Below are 19,340 nucleotides of genomic sequence, written 5' to 3' on the forward strand. Positions count from 1 at the left end.
TCTCTCTCTCTCTCTCTGCATAGGCCGAAGAAGAGGAAATTGATTTAACACTACACAATTTCACAAGAGAAGTTAAGATAAGGCTAGTGTGAGGGAAGAAGTGTCCAAACTGAAAAACACATTTCAACACAAAACAGAAAAACAAAAAATTAGCACAAGCTCATAAGACACAATCACCATGTGACTTCACAGATCAGTTAAAAACTCTTTATTTGTCGCATACATCTTCTGCAATTTCAGCTCTCTTTTGTCTATTTAAGCAAAGCACGAAGCAGCAAAACATCTACAGACCTCGTGTGATGAAATGTACTATTTCATTGCCTTCATTTCCTTGGAATTTTCTTCTTTAACTCTTCTTCAGACATCTTCACTTTATATATATTTGTCATGGGAGAAAGGGGTATTTTGGTACCATCAGATTTCCAGCATTTTAAGAGGTTACTGGTTTTTACCTGAAATATTTGGGTAACTTGATGACTTCTTTTAACAATGAAGTAGCAACGTTACATTATAATTATGATGACTTTATTTCCCTTCGATGATGATAATCAAGGGCAGTTAACACTCATGTGTACATGAGCACTCATTATAAACAATTACACTTGGTCTTTTAGGCTGTGGCTGGCTTTTCTGCCTCCGGCTCAGTGCCTTGGGTCTCAGCGGATGCGTCGCCCACCTGAGCGAACTGGAGGAATTTCATCATCTTTTCTTTAGTCTCCAACAATGTCTCCTTCACTCCCTTCTCCAGGATGTATCCCTCTGTCTCGATCTCCACATTCTCCTCTCCCATCACACCCTCCATTGCAGTCTGCAGATAGCGCAGACTCACTAGAATGGACATCTGAGGACCAAGGAGAGAGGTCAGAGGTCAAATGACATTAGGACAATTTCTTTAGGTTTTTATTTTTCGAATGACTTTTCTTAAGGAGACTTCGTCAAGTCATAGTTTAGCCATAAATTAAAATTCTGTCATTTGCTCACCCGGATTGTTGTTGCAAACCTGTCAACATAAGATTATATTTTGAAGAGCATCGGGGTCCAAAACAACATCAGACCCATTTGACTTTTATTGTATGGACACATTTTTTTAAATATCTTCTTTTGTGATCTACAGAAGTAAGAATGTCATGCATGGTAATAAGGACACAGGGGTGAGTAAATGGTAACAGAATTTTAATAGTTTCTCTCTCTCTCTCTCTCTCTCTCTCTCTCTCTCTCTCTCTTTCTCTCTTTTTTTATTCCACTGTATACTAATATGTGGCGGGAACAACAACAAACCACACTTGAATTTTTGAAGTAACTGCTAATAGTATGCAACATTAAATATCACACTATTACAATATATTTTATCAAAGCAAATCTAGTTTTATTGGTGCTGGCAGCTGAAATCAAGAATTCAGATAATAATAAATCAAGTCGATTTATTGATTATTGAATTATTGACGTGATGAGTCAATTAGTGTTACAAAAGCTGTGACTGTTATAAAAGCTGAGATAGTGATGTGGTTTTGGGTGCAAGTTATTTGAATGCTTAACTAATGAATATTGACACCTCTGAGTTCACAACTGTACTGCCAGCCTTTCCGGAAGAGTGTCAATATTAACTGAGTGACGAGTGTGTGAATGGTTCGATGTGTTGCACACATTAGATTATACAATGTGTTATTCACGGTTGACACTTAAAATCGTGTGGTTATTTGGGGGTGGGGGGTTCACACAAAACAGTCCTCTGATGCAACTGGCACATATTATTACATGCTTTTTTAGGTGCATGCATTTTTTAATGTTGGTGTGTTCAGCAACTCTAATGTTTAGTGCTTCAATCTTAAAGGGATAGTTCACCCAAAAATGAAAATGATGTCATTAATGACTCACCCTCATGTCGCTCCAAGCCCGTAAGACCTCCGTTCATCTTCAGAACACAGTTTGAGATATTTTAGATTTAGTCCGAGAGCTTTCTGTCCCTCCATTGAAAATGTATGAACGGTATACTGTCCTTGTCCAGAAAGGAAATAAAGACATCATCAAAGTAGTCCATGTGACATCAGTGGGTTAGTTAGAATGTTTTGAAGCATCTGAAATACATTTTGGTCCAAAAATAACAAAAACTAGGACTTTATTCAGCATTGTATTGTCTTCCGGTTCTGTTGTGGATCCGCGTTCAGTGACACTGCTGACGTAAGACGCTGCTGACGTGTGTCTGGTGCGCCCGAGCTTCGTTTACAGTCAGAGGGAAACGCACGCTGGAAACAAAACAATCTTCACAAACATGTCTAAGGATTTCCACACAGAGGAAGACTTGCATTTTTTTGCCCAGCCATAGTTATTTGAACCCGAATACACGGACGCACCAGATACACGTCAGCAGCGTCTTACGTCATCAGCGTCACTGCGGACTCGTGAACGCGGATCCCCAACAGAACCGGAAGACAATACAATGCTGAATAAAGTCGTAGTTTTTGTTATTTTTGGACCAAAATGTATTTCCGATGCTTCAAAACATTCTAACTAACCCACTGATGTCACATGGACTACTTTGATGATGTCTTTATTTCCTTTCTGGAGAAGGACAGTATACCGTTCATACATTTTCAATGGAGGGACAGAAAGCTCTCGGACTAAATCTAAAATATCTTAAACTGTGTTCTGAAGATGAACGGAGGTCTTACGGGCTTGGAGCGACATGAGGGTGAGTCATTAATGACATCATTTTCATTTTTGGGTGAACTAACCCTTTTAAAGGTTATGCATGTCTGTAAACATTTTGTGGGACTGTTAGGTGACTTAACGGTGCACTAATTATTACACACTTCACCTGTAAGATCATCCAATAGAGCTGTTCTGTTATCATGCCAATTTGGGCTAATTTAGGAAGTTAAAATGTTTTTAAAGGATATTGGTTTTTCTACTTTATGAGTAAAATAAGTTATAAATAGCATTACTGTGGTTAGCATTACTTAAAGAGCCTTTCATGTTTTTTTCTTCAACATGCATTATATCGTGAATTCTGAAGGTGTTGTGTTTCTTGTTTAATGTTTAATGTTTTTGAAAGAAGTCTCTTGCTCACAAAGGATGCATTTATTTGATCAAAATATAGTAAAATATAAATATTGTGGAATATTATAAATATTTTTTTCTAATCTAATATATTTATAAATATAATTTATTCCTGTGACGGCAAAGCTGGATTTTCAGCACCATTGCCAAAGTCTTCAGTGTCACATGATCCTTCATATATCATTCTAATTATAGCTCAAGAATAATTTCTTATTATTATCAATGTTGTGCTGCTTCATAATTTTGTGGAAAATATTCACGAAAACAATTTATTTGAAATAGAAATATTTTGTAACATTATAAATATCTTTAGTGTAACTTTCAATGAATTTAATACATTTTTTGCTGAATAAAAGTATTCACTGAAAAGAAAAAAAATCTCACTGACCTCAAACTTTTGTATGGCAGACAATGTTTTGCTGACCATTGTAGTCCTTATATATCAACTTATGTTTTTAAATTAGGGTGTTCAGAATTCACATTTGAGGTATGAATATTATTTATGTTGGACAACAAAACATGAAAGTCTTTTCATATAACGTCTAACACAGATCTTATTTTGCTCATAAATCAAAAACTTCTATTAAAAATACCCACAGGAGATTCCTGAGAGAGCATGGCTCAGAAATTCAAATTCTTTTCCTTTTTGTAAAATGAGGATCAATGGTCTGTAATTACTCATTAACCCATTAATCAGCTCATACCTGGAGAAGGAAAACAAGCAGAACACAAGGGCCGATGGTGTTCATTAAACCCATGTAGTAGTTGACAAGGGCCTGGCGGCAACCTCGTTTGTACAGGTTCAGCTCTTCAGTCTGATACTCGTAGTTGTAATGGGCAGCATTGTCCAGGAGACTCTTCTGGATGCAGGGCCGGGGGGAGGAGGGGTTGCAGCAGCTGAATGGGACCCCATCCATCAGATAACGCCCATCTATGTTACTCTTCACTCGACTGTCGGCAAAATGTAACAGACAGAAACATAAGACTATATAATGCAATTATAGTTACATATCCTAATTGTGTTACATCATTGAATCTGCAACTGTCTTTATTGACTTTCTGATCAATGTGCCAGGCTCATGCACACATGCATAATTGATTTGCGAGTACTAGGGGTTGGTCTTTCTTCATCTGATGACATCCTGTTTCAGAACATGACATTCGAAATTCTATATTAACCTTCAATGCATGGGGGGGGACTCACTCTTTCACTTCTTTGGATGTGAAGTCCAGGTAGCGGTTGCTGATCCACTGCACCTCAAACCAGTCCCTGTAGTTAGTATTACCACAGCACTGGAACTCAATCTGTAAACGGTCAATAGTTTCCTTCTGGAAACAACGGCCTGGTGTGTCTGTGTCCTATAGATAGTTCATTAAAAGAAATATATATATATATATATATATGACCTGTAATTGAAATAACTCTTCAATTCAGTATAAAAAATTATTTTGATTTTAAATGTGTATTAAGTTGTCCTGCCTTTGGAAACATTTCTTTGAATCTGGTGTTGTCTAGACTCTATATACAAATGTCATACTCAAAAAATGCCAGAGGCTGGCTTTCTTTCTTTCTTATTTTTAATTAAAAAAATATATATTTGTTTGTTTGTTTAATATGTATGGGTATTTTAATGGTCTTAACCATTTTTATCACATCACAAATCACTGATCAGGAAATTAGCAAGAATTGCACAAATACTGTAGTAACTTAGCACGGAATAGCCTTCCCCAACTTGCAGAGAGCTTTTTACAGAAAGAAGAGTAATTGTTCCACTCAAAGTTAATGGCTTCAAACAATTCATTAGTAGTTGAAAAAATGTCTCCCAGTTTGTATCTGTTTAATTTGAGACCAAATATTCACGATAGGGTTCAAATTTGGACTCTGACCTAGCCAAAACATAAGCCTGATGGACTTGTTCTCAAGCCAATTCTTGGTTGTCTTTGCAATTTGGGTAAGAGAAAAATAACATCTGATCATTCCTCTTTTGATAACAACATTTCAATTGTGGGAAGCAAGCCATTCGGCAATATTCATTTGTACTCCAAAGCATTAAATGACAATTCAGAGTATAAAGCTCACCAATACCAGCAGCTAAAAAGACACCTCTTCATCTATGCTTCAAAGTGGTAGAGATGCATTTATTATTATATATCTCAGCAGACTTTTGAAGACACCGCTCAGGAGTATTATCATGCAACTCGTGTTTCATTGTGATTCATCAATCCATATAGTTTCCCATATTCTTCCAAAAACTTAATTCTGCCTTTGATATTTTTCTGGGAAATTCTGCTAATTTCAAGACCAATAATTTGTGGTTAAGACAATTAATAGCTTAGTGTTTTGCCATTTTGGGCTTGGACCTTTGTTCTCTTTTTTATGTATAATATTCTGTAATGCCATATGTATTTATTTAATTATTGAACTTATGAATGCTTGATTTATTTTTTAAAATATCTATAGTACTCTGAAATGCTATATTTATTCATTATTACACTGAGAATGAATTAATATATATGACAACTGATTGCTGTTAAATGACTTTATTAATCGTCTTTCTCTCACCAACCTTGTAGAAACGGATGCCGTTCTTCAGCCCAATCTTCAGAGACTCCTCCAGGCTGGACTGCAGGGCAAAGCTCAGAATCATGGCAACCAGCAGCAAGGAGGTGAAGAAGACAGAGAAGAAGAAGAACGGAGGAAGAAACGTCTTCCAGCGTGGGAAACGCGAGGGGTCCAGTGAGTCCTGGCAGACTTTGCTAGCACAGATGTTGATGCCCACTGATGCTAACCCCACTGCCATCAGCAGATTTGGCACAATGTGGATGTCCATATTGTGCATCACCTGTATAGAGTGAGAAGATTACATTTTTGCAATCTCTATCCTGTTTTTAGCAGCATTTGATCGTGAAAGCCTAGAACAATGTTCACTTTACATTCTGTATTCAAGGCTGATGTTTCAACTGAAAACTTGAACCCTAAATGAAATCCAGTATAAGAAAAAGGTTAACCTACTAGCAACTGCATTTTCATATAGCCTACAGACGTTTTAACTAACAGTTCTGTTTAACTGATCAACAGGTGTGGGATAATAATAGTTTTCACCACAATGCTTTTCACTTATTATCAGCTTTAATTGTGAGGTTTATTAGCTTCATATAGATGCGAGCTGAGTTATTGGTGCACACTAGAGGACCTTATCTGAGGGCAAATCCTCAGATTATATAAGATTATTCCTCTCAACAAGACAAAGCTTAGGCCTGTTACACTTGTGTTGACTATATAAAGGGTAAATGAAAGTAGTAATTGTAGTAGTATTGTACATACAGTAAATTATATCAAACTTTTTTGTAAAGAAAAATGGCATTTGCTTATTGTAAAAACAGCATTTCGAAAAACTGTTAAGCATGTTTTGAAGCACTGATCGCATTTGGCACTATATCCTTTCACACACTTTATAGTTTCTAATGGACTGTAATGGCAGGCAAACTACACACTGCAATACGTTATGTTTCCATTTATGTTCTTGGCAAACAAGCATGTATCTAGGGATATTTTAGTACATCACATTCTTCATTTGTAGGTTGTCTTTCTGTTTACTAATTAAGAAATGTTTCATTACCTCTGATCTGCGATGTAGCTCAGTTTTGAGGAAGACTCCCATAGCAAAGGTGAAGGCTCCAGAGAACATAGCCACCCATGAAAGCAGCCAGAGACCCTGGGCCAGACGCACCCTCTTTTGGAAGGGGAACTTTAGTTTTAACAACACCATGCTGCTTAGGAAGAGGTTTAGGATAGGGAGAGAGGGAAGTTTAAATTGCAGAAGAGGATTTTAATAGAGGCCGTGCAGTATCAGTATCCAGCTCAGAAAATAATCTGTCATTCGCTGGTAAATTCCCATCGTTTTATCAGGTTTTGTTAAATCTAAAAATGAGCAACAGGACTGTGCAATCCAGTATCATTAGATTACTCAGAAATAATCTCCAAAATACTTCAAATACAAGGGTGTGAGCCCAAAAAATTTTTTTTATGTTGAATTTAAATTACAGTTGTGTCCAAGATTATTTGATTTTAATTTGTGTAAAAGAAAATATATGAATTACCTTCAAGAATGTTTGAGTGCCCTTTTCTTCAGACCCTGAGCCTTCAATATGCCTCCTACAGTTTGGCAGCCATTTTGACTAGGGCTTAAAAATATGATATTGAGTATTATGGCCTGAGTGTCATAATCTCCTGTCATCATGTCTGATCCTATTAGACCAACTCCACCAATGAAAATCCAGGCCAGTGTCCTCTAAGCAAACCTGCCCTTGGTCAACAGGTCCAGAAAAAGTGACAGAGGGAGGGGTTTGATGCAAGGTGTGCCATGTAATGTACTGAGAAACCGAAATAAACTGGCAAGAATACAGGCATGAAAGAATGTGACACACATATTAACCCTGTGAGCATCAATAAATGGCAGGGTCCGAAATAAATAAGGGCTTAGGGCAAAAATGTGACAACAGTGACAAAAATGGCCCAGATATTAAAAACATATAGTAGCAAAAATTACAAACCTGTAACATTTTATGATATGACATATTTAATTTATTTCATATTCTATTGTAGGCCAATCTTGGGATGGGTTACTGCCTTTGCAGACAACGTATGGTGTGTCAGTGCTATCTCTATTTGCTGGCTCAGAGGTGAACGTTAATGTGTGTCTAATGTTGGTTTCTCATGGAAACAATGTGTAGATCTAAATCTACTGTAACTATACATAATATAAATACTTTATATTATAACAACAAGAATGGATAATTTGAAATATAACAAAGCAGTGTATTACAACTGTTCTGGTGTATTGATCATGTGATTTTAACTTAAAATCACTTGAAGAAATTGGCATAACTGATGACACGCTGTTTTATGGATATAAAGACACCACATTTTAAAACAATACAATATAAACAAATATAAACAATTCTCAAATGTGCTGCAAAGACTTTATTAATTTCAGGATATTATATAATAAAATAATATGACTATATGGCTAATTGCAGAAATTACAACTTGCATTCTATCAGTTATACATTTAGATTTCAGAATCACAACCACTAAAACTTTGCTAAATGTTAATCTATACAATAAATGGACACATGAACATTAATGGTCTCAGCCATTCATTTACATATTTCACAGAAGCTCTATTCACTCTCCATTTTACTTTTTTTCAGGCAAACATTAAGAAGTCAAAAATAATTGAATAAAGTAAATTTGGTTATCAATAAAATTATATGATTGGAACGCATTGTTCTAACCGTATTACTTTATTGGTTACCAGTTTTGAGCATTTCAGATTATACAAGGGCAAAAAGTGCAAGCAGGCATAAAAACACAAACACAGAGAATGCCTTTTACATATTTAACCACACAAATCAAAGCAGGAAACCTGAAAATTAAATGATTTTAATTTATATAGCACAAAACCAGATGGTATATACGTGCTTATTTGCATACAATTGTGCTTCTGAAGATAGAAGTGACGTGTATTTCATAATTACCAACATAGAGCCATCAGAGCATTTGCATCCTTTCTGCAGTGGTAATGGCGGACGTTATTGCGATTTTCATCCAGTTCTTATATTGTTTACTATATAAACTTCAAATTGAATGTTACTGTTTTCCTTCCGTTAGTTCTCTGGCCCCCATCACTGCTTCTAAACTATCCTTCCCTTTACCATCATGTGCTGGAGGAGGAATCTGGTTCAAAAACTCATTCAGCATCCTCTGAGCTGTGAGAGAACTGAAATCAGGGTCTTTCCCCATCATGACGGTTCCTTCTCCACCTGTCTGTCTGCTGGGCCTCATCTCATCTAGGTTATATGGGTTTGGGGGAACAATGTGGATCTCTGTGTTCACGGCTAACTGATCCATTTGATGACTTGGGGCCTTTGTATCTGCCATCGTTTTGTGGATTGGCACATCATCAGTGAAAAGAAAAGGAAGTTGTAAGTCACTTCCCTTAACTACAAGTTGCTCTGACCCTGCCCATGGATCATGATCATGTTTCCATGGCAGAAAGGCTGTGGCAGGCTGTTGTCTGGCACCTGAGCATGTCTGTCCAGTCTGTGGCCATTCAAAAACTTCCCTTTTTTCTCCAGATGGTTGCTTGTTTCTGAGCTCTTGCACACTGTCTGATTGGTCACTATCAGGTTGGCCTGGAGATTTTCGAGGACTTAAGAAGGATTCCAGTCCTTTCTGAGAGTCAAAGTGATTTTTCAACAACTCACTAATCAATGAGTGAACCTAAGGAGAGAAAGATGTTAACCCATAAAGTCACCATGAAATAACCTGTCACTCACATGTGATCACAGCATCAGTGCCCGCCCATTTTTTCAGCAACATTGGTTTCGTAAGTATTGTCTCCATACATTTTTTAAAAGTTTTTGTTAAAGCATTATAAGCTATGAACCAATCCAATTAGATATGAGGTGAATCGCAACATTTAAGACATTTATTTAAAGCGCAAAAATATTTGAAAACCAGACAAAAAGACAAATACAAGACTGTGTACATAATAGCTTTAATGAGGGAAAGAACAACAATCCCATGAAGCATTGGCGTGATTCTTTTTCCCAAACCACTTCAGCGGAAATCCCGCCCTGCAGCTGATTTCATTGGTTTAGGTTACAGTGACGGGTAGGTTTAGGGATCAGTGTTTGGTGTAGGCAATCAGTACAGTGATTGACATGACCAATGAAAACTTTAGAATCGGCTGCAGGGCGGGATTTCCACTGAAGTGGTTTGGGGGAAAAAAATCACGCGAAGCATTGCGAACAGCAAAATCGATATATATATATATATATATATATATATATATATATATATATATATATATATATATATATATATATATATATATATTTATATATTACGTATACGTATATATATATTAATTTTTTATGAACGAATGGCTTGCTCTAACTGTTGCTCGGCCTTCGTCAACAACACGCACTTGCACCCCTTCTGGTGAGGTCGACTAACAACAGATGAAGATTATGCTCGGTAATCTACTGCTTTTCCTGTCAATGTCAATGTCAACATGTCAATGTTTAATTTACTGTCGAATATGAACCACTGAATTTGTGGAAGCGAATTTGCAGAGCGAAATAAAATGGACCGAAAATTGCCTGTTGAATATAAAGGCTTTATTTTTAAACAGTTTGAATATTTTGGAAGTGAAATATGAAAGGTGAGTATGGATTATTTAATTTGTAATAATGAAAATATGTTTGAAATATTTTGAATTGAAATATTCACAGCTTAAATATTCAACCATGTTGAATTTCAGAACATCAAAATGCAAGCAGGATTAATGCAATGCCTGTTTTTTCCAAGTAGTGCAATTCAACACGCTTTTTTGTTTCAAAAACACTTGCCATTCATTTGCCATAAAAAGTCTTTGGAGACGGCTTATGGTAGAGTAATAAACATTCAATTCACGGGCAACAGACATTCCTGCAGTCAGCATGCCAATTGCACGCTCCCTCAAAACTTGCGACATCATTGTGCTGTGTGATAAAACTGCACATTTTAGAGTGGCCTTTTATTGTGGCCAGCCTAAGGCACACCTGTGCAATAATCATGCAATAATCAATAATCATCAGCATCTTGATATGCCACACCTGTGAGGTGGATGGATTATCTCGGCAGAGGAGAAGTGTTCATTAACACAGATTTAGACAGATTTGTGAACAATATTTGAGAGAAATAGGACTTTTGTGTACTACATAGAAAAAGTCTTAGATCTTTGAGTTCAGCTCATGAAAAATGGGGGCAAAAACAAAAGTGTTGTGTTTATAATTTTGTTCAGTGTATTTACAAATCGTAACATAGGCTACAATTGTATTAATAAAAAGAAATTAACTGTTACAGCCCTACCCCTGTTTTTAACCTTCTTTTGTGAGAATTAGGACCAACTCCTTGGTGGGCGGGATTGGATTGCCCTAATGAAAATCAGCTGCACCTGTGGCAACCTATTTAAGGAGCTCCTGGATTTTGTCTAGTTCTCTCTCTTTTTTTTTTGTGTCTTTGTTTGAAGAGTGGGTTCTTTTTGTGTTCCCAGATGATTTCCACAACTCTACAAACCATTTTTCCAACAGTTTATTGATTTGAGCTTGTATTGATATACTATTATTACTCTATGTTTTGACCCTAGACATTATTTGTTTAACTTTAAATAAACTTATATTTCTCTATTGAAACCCATCTTGTGAATTATCCTCTTTATGTTATGACTTTGAGCCGGGCCATGACATTAACTTTTAATTATTTAAAAAGTAATTATAATTACATAAAAAAAGATTTTAAGATTAAGAAACTAACTAATTAATTAATGACAAAAAGAAGTAGATCAAGAATCGTTTTGGAATCGGATCGTGACTCCCAGAATCGGAATCAGATCGGATTTTAAGGTGCCTAAAGATTCCCACCCCTAAAACCCAAACTTTCAGTTTATTGCAAAATGCATAATAAAGATCTTTGGCGTGTTTTGCTGGTCGTAGCTCTCTGATTGATGGAATTTTCTGCACAGCATAATGGGTGATGTAGTTTTCCCCCACAAATTCCAATGTTAAACATGATTGTTTTTTCAAATAAATTGAAATAATCCGAACAGACGGCTTTGACAAGAGCAACTGCCATCGATTATCAACCTCGTAGCTTACAGATGGGCTGTCTTTAAAGATTTAGACATTTTCGCTAAAAATCAATTTCCATATGGAGATAATGTTTTTACTTCCAGAACCCAACTGTTGTACTCTATAGCAAACCACAGCAGTACCCTACATTTTTTTCTTTTTCAAGAAGCTGTTTCACTCAGATATACGTCAAAATAAGGAAGAAAATACTTGTATCTTCAATTTCATGCAGACTTCAACATTCAATATGTGGCTTGTGACATGTAATTCTTTTAGTTTTCTTGAATATGTATAAAATTTTAGGCTTATATGTAAGCTGTGTAGTGTGGAATTGAGTAGTTGTCTAAAAAATGGAAGACATGTAGCATCTGTTTGTTGTATCTGTCTGTGTGTTGCACCTACATTGATGTTTTCCAGAGAGTTGATGGTTTTCTGAGCGGTATCCAGCTGTTCAGTCAGATCCACAACTCTCTGCATGAGGAACTTCCTCTCCGAGTCCAAGCTGTCTACCTGTCAAAATACGTAAAAAAAAAAAAATACTGCTTAAATGTAATATTATATAATAATAATTTGTTTCATTTATATAGCACTTTTCTGGGTACTCAAAGCGCGTACCCTCCTCAACCACCACCAATGTGCAGCATCCACCTGGATGATGCGACGGCAGCCATATTGCTCCAGAACGCCCACAACACACCAGTTTATTGGTGGAGAGGAGACAGTGATGAAGCCAATTAGTAAATGGGGATGATTAGGAGGCCATGATGGACAGAGTCCAATGGGCAAATTTGGCCAGGATGCCGGGGTTAAACCCCTACTCTTTTTCGAAGGACATCCTGGGATTTTTAATGACCACAGAGAGTCAGGACCTCGGTTTAACATCTCATCCGAAGGACGGTGCTCTTTGACAGTATAGTGTCCCCGTCACTATACTGGGGCGTTAGGACCCACACAGACCACAGGGTGAGCGCCCCCTGCTGGCCTCTCTACACCTCTTCCGGCAGCAACCTGGTTTTCCCAGGAGGTCTCCCATCCAGGTACTGACCACCCTAAACCCTGCTTAGCTTCAGTGGGCAACCAGTCTTGGGCTACAGGGTGATATGGCTGCTGTAAATGTAACACAGGTGACGGTATGTCTGTAGACACTAGAGACATTTCAGCAGATGTGAATTTACATATTCTAAGAGCCAAACGTAAGGGAAAGCATGTGCTTTAATTAATAAGCCATAAAAAGACCTGAAAACAGGACTATCATATTTTATAGATGGTCACTTCATACAATAAAAAAAAATCTACAAAAAGAAACATTCACAACAAAGAGATTCTTTGTACGATCACACTGTATGTATCTTTTGCAGCAACCAGTCTTTTCTTGTTGTTAAAACTAAGATGTGGTCAATTTTTATGTTAAGTACAAATCTCATATCTACACTAAAAATTATGATTTGGTCCTACCTTAGAAGTCTTGACCTTCTCAGCTGTATCCAACATGTAAAATTGTAAAATGTCATAATAGTTCTATTGAACTGATTTACAGTTAATTGCAATAAAAAAGCACACAATTTAATTAATAGTTAATTTTAACAATTTAGGTTACATTTTATTTTTAACTGTAAATATTTAATGTTGACATTTACACATTTAACAAAAAAAGGGTCTAAACTGTAATTAGTCATACATTTTAACAAGGTTAAAAAAAATACAAACTTAATTAAATAAAATGAGAATAAAACATTCTAACATTAGCTAACATTCTATAGTTGACAATAAACATTTTCTTTCACAGACCTTTTTATTTAAAACAAATACATTTTTCTTTCTGATCCTATTTTGTACTGATTTTGTGGAAAGTGTCTCCTAAAACTCATGTTAATCTTACCGCAGAATTGAGTTTCTGCTCCAAGACGCCGTTTGCCTGCTGAGAAACAGAATAGCTCTCCTGGAGCCTGCAAATGAGGCATTAGACAAAGAAAGAGAGAATGGTGGTGTCTTTTTTAAGAAGTATGGCAAAAATGTTTGTTTTTCATGGTAGCATGTAAAGCTTAAATGCTGACCTTCGATATTTCTCTTTGCAGCTGACTAACTCTGTCTTGGTACATTGCAATTCTGTCTCCATGTTCTCAATGCATGCCACTGTCTGCAACAGGTTCTCATGCAGCTCTCTGTTGTACTCCTCCAGCATCCTGCAATATATTACAGATCGATGTGTTTATCTGTCAGGAGGTAAACTGCTGATTTTCTGTACAGACTCAGTATCATAAATCACTCGCAAAAAAACAAACAAAAAAACATCATGACTCTGCTCTGACTGTGTACAGAACAGATAAACAGAGAGATGAAAATAGAAGCAATCGATATGGCTCAGGCTGGATGACAGAGTTTTAGGAAACTGAGCAGAGTAAAATGGGGGAAAGCTCTGGAATAAGAGCTAAATCAATAGTCTGAAATAACCAATCAGAAAAAAAGTGGGAACCACTTACTGAACTCTGTCCATGGAACTGACCGAATCCTACGGGCAAGAGAAAGAAGTGAGGGGGTGAAACAATAATCAGACAACAGTGCAGAATAGAAAATAGAAAATTGATTTTGAAGTGGTACGCTCCAGGAAAGACAATTGATTGATGACTCGTCTGGTTCAATTGTGTTAATCAACAGATATGGACACATTGAAGGGTATCCCTCATGCTTCCAGCTTTAGAGGTTAACCCAATGCCATAATTCTATTTTATTTTATTTTAAAAACCTTAAACAAGCTGTGCTTGTTATGATGGCATATTATAACTATACTTCAAGATCAAATATTAAGTGTTTGTGAGGAAAAAAAGTTTAAATGTTTCTTTAATTTATACTGTTACTGATCAAAAGTTTAGGGTTGGTAAGATTTTTGTTCAAATGTGTTTTTGAAAGAAGTGTCTTATGCTTACGAAGGCTGCATTTCTTTTATTTATTTTTTTAAACATTTATTTTAAAAACAGTAATGAAATAATATTTTTAAAACAGTAAAAACAGTAATGAAATATTATTACAATTTAAAATAACTTTTCTTTATAAAATAACTTAACTTTTTTGAATAATTTTAAAATGTCATTTGATGACAGAGTCACATGATCCTTCAGAAATCATTAATATGCTGATCTGGTGCTCAAGAAACATTTATTAATATGTTGAAAACATGTTGTGCTACTTAATATTTTTGTGGAAACGGTGTCTTTTGTTTTTCATTTTTGTCTTTTTTTAGGATTCTTTGATGAATAGAATAAGGTTAAAAAGAACAACATTTATTTGAAGTAGAATTTTTTTGTCTTTACTGTCACTTTAAAAATTAGTATAAATATATTAGTATAAATATATATATTAATGTAAATTTATCAACAAACTAAAAACAACATTTGGTCTGAAACTCATACTGAGTAATAGCTTAATTTTGTTAAAAGTAGATTTAAATTTTTTTAAATTGCATAAATTTGTATTTAATTTGAAGTTTATCGAATGATTATTGCAAAATAAAAGAAAATCATACAAATCTCAAATTTGGTTAACTGGCTTGCAATAATTCCAAAACACATACTAAATGATTGGAACTGACTATTTATTTATCAGTTTTCTTTTATTTGAGGCTTTCTAAAAACATTTTAAAAACAATCGCTTTTTTTGTTCAGCTTTTGATTAACTCACCCTGTGAGGTTTAGACTGCCTCCTGTGTCCCATGTGTTTGGATCTGTCACTTTTCTCTGAGCTAGCACTGGTGGATGATTTACTTGACTGAGACTCTGACTCCAGCCCTGGGGCTCGCAGAGGAGGCGGTGATCCCTTCTCCTGCTTAGGAACCAAGTGCCTGGATGGGCCGTGACTACTTTGATGTCGCACTCTGTGTTTAGAAAGGTGGCTGCGGCTAGTTTCAGGGCTGGTGCTGGTACCGTCAGTGAGCATCTGAGAATATTGCCTTTGGTGCTGTTTACCCGAGGAAGCCCCCTGTCTTTCAGCTTTAGACGGATGGCGGGGTGGTGGTGTTGGTGGTGTAGGACTGGTCAGGCTTCGGTTTTGGTAGTGGTGTTGGTGGTGTTTGCTTGGTCTCTTATGCGATCGAGAGAGTGGGCTTGAATCCATACCGTTTTTTCCTGAATCGGGTCTCTCGGCTCTGATGGGCTGCTGTTTTGGTGACGGCACAATGCTCTCCTGCTTGCCTCTGCGGTTTATGCGTTCTTCGTTAGGAGATTTTAGGGGCGTTGGTGTGTTTAAGCCAAAAGAGCTAAGCGCACCGGGACTGATTACCTGCTTGGTGATCTCATCCAGAAATGCAGAGAACTGCAGCTTCCCTTTCACAAAGTTATTCCTCGCAGCTTCCATAGTGATCTGCTTGGATGTTTCTGTGACTTGCACCCTGGTGGAGAGCACCTCCATAGACTTGGCTTTCCTGAAGTTGCCTCCTTTCTGTCCCTCATCTTTGTTTTTCAGAATACCTTTGCTGGGCAGCTGAATTGTTGAAACCGCCTTCTTGGGAACTGCCCTGCCTCCGAGTGTGTTGTTGACATTGCCACTAAAGGCAAGGCTTTGTCCCAGGCTCGCAGTTTTGTAAAGTGGCCCATGATCTATGAGGTGAGATCCTGCTAAGTAACAATCTTTATTTTGCTGAAGGGCCTCCTCGCTTTTGCTAAGGCCCCTGGAGAGTTTTGCCATCCGATTATCATGCTGAGAAGCAGGGAGCAGTTCGGCAGAGTTCTCCAGGCTGTGGCGGTGATCGCTGTGATCAAAAAAGTCTTGAGATTCTCTGCCGTGGTTCTTCCTTTGAACCTCATGGATGTTGGAGCAGGACAGGGAATGCTGGGGTTTGTGCATTAGATACGTCTCATCATCCAAGCTGGGCTCTGAGGTCCAAGACACAGATGAAGAATTGGAGGAGGAGGAGGACAGGCTGGAGGAAGACCTTTTATTGAATCTGTGGTGTTCTCCAGACACTTTAGGGTGTGCAGGATAAGCGTGATGCTGGTTATCGTGGTGACGGTGAGCATGTCTATCACTGTGTTTTCCATGACTGCTTGAAGAGCTGTGACTGATTTAAGAGGGGTTAAATAAGAAAATGAAATGAATAATAATGAAAATACTGGCCCACATGTGATCTTTTCTTGTCATATGACAAGAACAGGTCACATAGCACATAGTGCCAGCATTTTCATTTTGCCAGTATATACCTGTATATATATATATATATATATATATATATATATATATATATATATATATATATATATATATATATATTCCTTTACATGCCACAACATACATTTGGTAATACTTTATTTCAATGGTCCAACTTTAGACATTCTACTGATTATAAGTAACTTTGCAACATGTCAGCGTATTTATACTAACCCGAACCCTAACCTAACAGTCTACTACTCTAATGAGAGTTAGTTGACATGAAGTTGCAAAGTTAGTAGAATGTCTAAAGTCAATCATCTACTACTAATGACCTTTTGTTTTAATTCAAAATATTTAAGAAAATTAAAGGTTATCTTTATTTTTAAAATGTAAACAAATTCACACAATTGATTTGCTGCATTCATATCTTCACATTCAAATATAGTTAAATTACACCTTCTGATCATTGAAAAATGTCCCACGTGACCAAAGAAAAAGTATGGAAAGATGGCATTAACCTCCGCTGCCCATTTGTCTTGAAACACACCTCAAAAACTCTAAAATTAAAAATCAAGTTAAAATCACAAAAACTTTTTAAACTGAAATGGACAGTCTGCTGTGTAGTTTATGTGACTTTTGTTTTATTTTATGCTGCAATTTTAAAGGTTTGAAAAATATTTTAACCCTCAAGGGACTAACTTTATAATAACGTTTTAATGATAAAAAGAGTAAGATTGAATTTCGCTTGAACAATATTTTAGTATTTTGTAGTATTATAGTATTTAAACATTTTTTGAATCAGCTTTTATTTTTAGTCTTTACGTTTTCATTTTAACTGAAGTAGTTTTATTGTGGATTTGTCACCTTTTTTTCTGTATGTTTATTTCAGATCAAATTTAGTAATTTAATTAGGCCTACAATTAAAATAATACTTTCACTTATTTTATTTCAGTTAGCTAGCTGCCAAGACAGCATTTCTACTTTTCGTTTTTATTATAAGTTGTTCCTCTATTATTAATATTATATTTTATTTCAGTTAACATTTTTTAATTTAGTAGGTTAATTGGTTTTAGTTACCAGTAACAACACTGACACATGTCCTCCAAAGAAAGTTTAAGCACATACCTGTGTGATCCATGCTGGTAATGATGGTTGAGAGGATGCTGATGAGGATGTTGATGAGGTAAGTTATGGGAATGTTTGTACATTTTGACCTCATCCTCTGAGGAGCCACGCACAGGTGTGAAGTATCTTTCCATGTCTTACCTGCTACACTATCACTATTTAGCAGTGTTCTGTTGATGCCTCCCTTGTACTTTCTGGAGAAAAATAATAATAAAATGTTATCCTTGTAGCTTTTTGGAGTGTTTAAAGTTGTTAAGTTCCAAAAGTTTGAAGAAAAAACTATCTTCTAAAGAAATACATTCAAATGTGCATCCGTTAACAAGCAGAAGATTCTTCACCAGGCTAGGAGCAGGAGTGAAACAAGTCTAATGCTGCCAAGGCATTCTGTTTCCCAACATCCATCTGATTCTGATGTAATGACTCCACATTGACCTCAATAAAAACCCGCCCTCATGGGGAGAACACAGTGGAACACAATCGATCTAGTTTGGGCGATCGATTTGGTGAAAGGACATTGCATTACATGTTATTTGGGTTACATACACAAAATGGTGTAAGTGAAATGCATAAGGGTACTCCGTTACATCACAATAGATTTATTGGAAGACATTTATATACACAGACATAGAAATATTTTTTTTTTTGTACTTCTTATACACATTATCACACGCCATTCCCGAATTGTAAACGACAGCTATATTTTGTTTATAAAGCATAACAGTAGTTAACATGAGTATTTTGTAAATTCTTTTATCATTCTTTTTTATGACCTGATCATTTAAAGGTGGTCTAAGCGATCTTGTGCGTTTTTTAGGCCAAAACATTTTTTGTCACATAAAGCAAACATCTCCTCACTATCCGCTAGCTGCCTGTGCCCTGAACACACTGTAAAAAAACGCTGTCTCTGCAGACACCCCAGGCTCCAAAAACGGCAACAAAAACAAACTGGGCTAACCCACACCACGAAACATAACAAACTGTTCCAGCCAATTACCGACAAGAAGGATTTGGGGGTGGGGTTTGGGGGATTAGTGCGTGGATGAGGAGGAGGGAGGGTCTAGCTAGCCTTCAGTTTTGTTTGACAATACTTTAAACGCCAACAAGAAGTGACGTCACCCGACATCGCTTAGAGCACCTTTAATCTGAAAATTAAAAATAAATCTAGTGAAGGCAGACAATCTGGTAAAAACTGTGAAAATGTAAAAATAAATTTACTTTTTTTTTTTTGATGGTTAACACTTCACAATAAGGTTTCATTAGTTAACATAAACTAAGAATGAAATGAACTGAAGGGGGTGGATTGGAATCCACTGCTGCTTCATGTAATGAGTGATTAGAAT

General features: G+C 36.4%; 2 protein-coding genes across 5 annotated transcripts; both read right to left on the reverse strand.

Moving 5' to 3' along the window:
- Positions 1–193: 193 nt before the first annotated feature.
- Positions 194–7,283, reverse strand: rom1b (retinal outer segment membrane protein 1b). Its single transcript, XM_077247761.1, has 6 exons — positions 7,159–7,283; positions 6,678–6,828; positions 5,625–5,900; positions 4,262–4,416; positions 3,762–4,008; positions 194–841 (listed from the first exon to the last, which is right to left on the reverse strand). The coding sequence occupies exons 2-6, from the start codon at positions 6,825–6,827 to the stop codon at positions 611–613; spliced, it is 1,059 nt and encodes a 352-aa protein (XP_077103876.1). The 5' UTR covers position 6,828; positions 7,159–7,283; the 3' UTR covers positions 194–610.
- Positions 7,284–8,021: 738 nt separating this feature from the next.
- LOC143756910 (uncharacterized) lies at positions 8,022–18,789 on the reverse strand. Of its 4 annotated transcripts, XM_077247767.1 has the most exons (8): positions 18,001–18,789; positions 15,412–16,786; positions 14,217–14,245; positions 13,791–13,919; positions 13,616–13,682; positions 13,192–13,214; positions 12,139–12,242; positions 9,208–9,343 (listed from the first exon to the last, which is right to left on the reverse strand). In XM_077247767.1, exons 1-7 carry the CDS (start codon positions 18,132–18,134, stop codon positions 12,188–12,190), a joined length of 1,812 nt encoding a protein of 603 aa, XP_077103882.1. In that variant the 5' UTR covers positions 18,135–18,789; the 3' UTR covers positions 9,208–9,343; positions 12,139–12,187. The 4 variants fall into 4 exon arrangements, with proteins under 4 accessions (XP_077103881.1, XP_077103882.1, XP_077103884.1 ...); XM_077247766.1 differs by lacking the exon at positions 13,192–13,214 and having other exon boundaries at positions 8,022–9,343; positions 12,139–12,246; XM_077247769.1 differs by lacking the exon at positions 9,208–9,343 and having other exon boundaries at positions 12,139–12,246.
- Between the last annotated feature and the right edge of the window lie 551 nt (positions 18,790–19,340).

This window comes from Siphateles boraxobius, unplaced genomic scaffold (assembly GCF_051911475.1).
Source record: "Siphateles boraxobius isolate OS27281-9 unplaced genomic scaffold, OSU_SipBor_1 3, whole genome shotgun sequence".
Taxonomy (NCBI): Eukaryota; Metazoa; Chordata; class Actinopteri; order Cypriniformes; family Leuciscidae; genus Siphateles; species Siphateles boraxobius.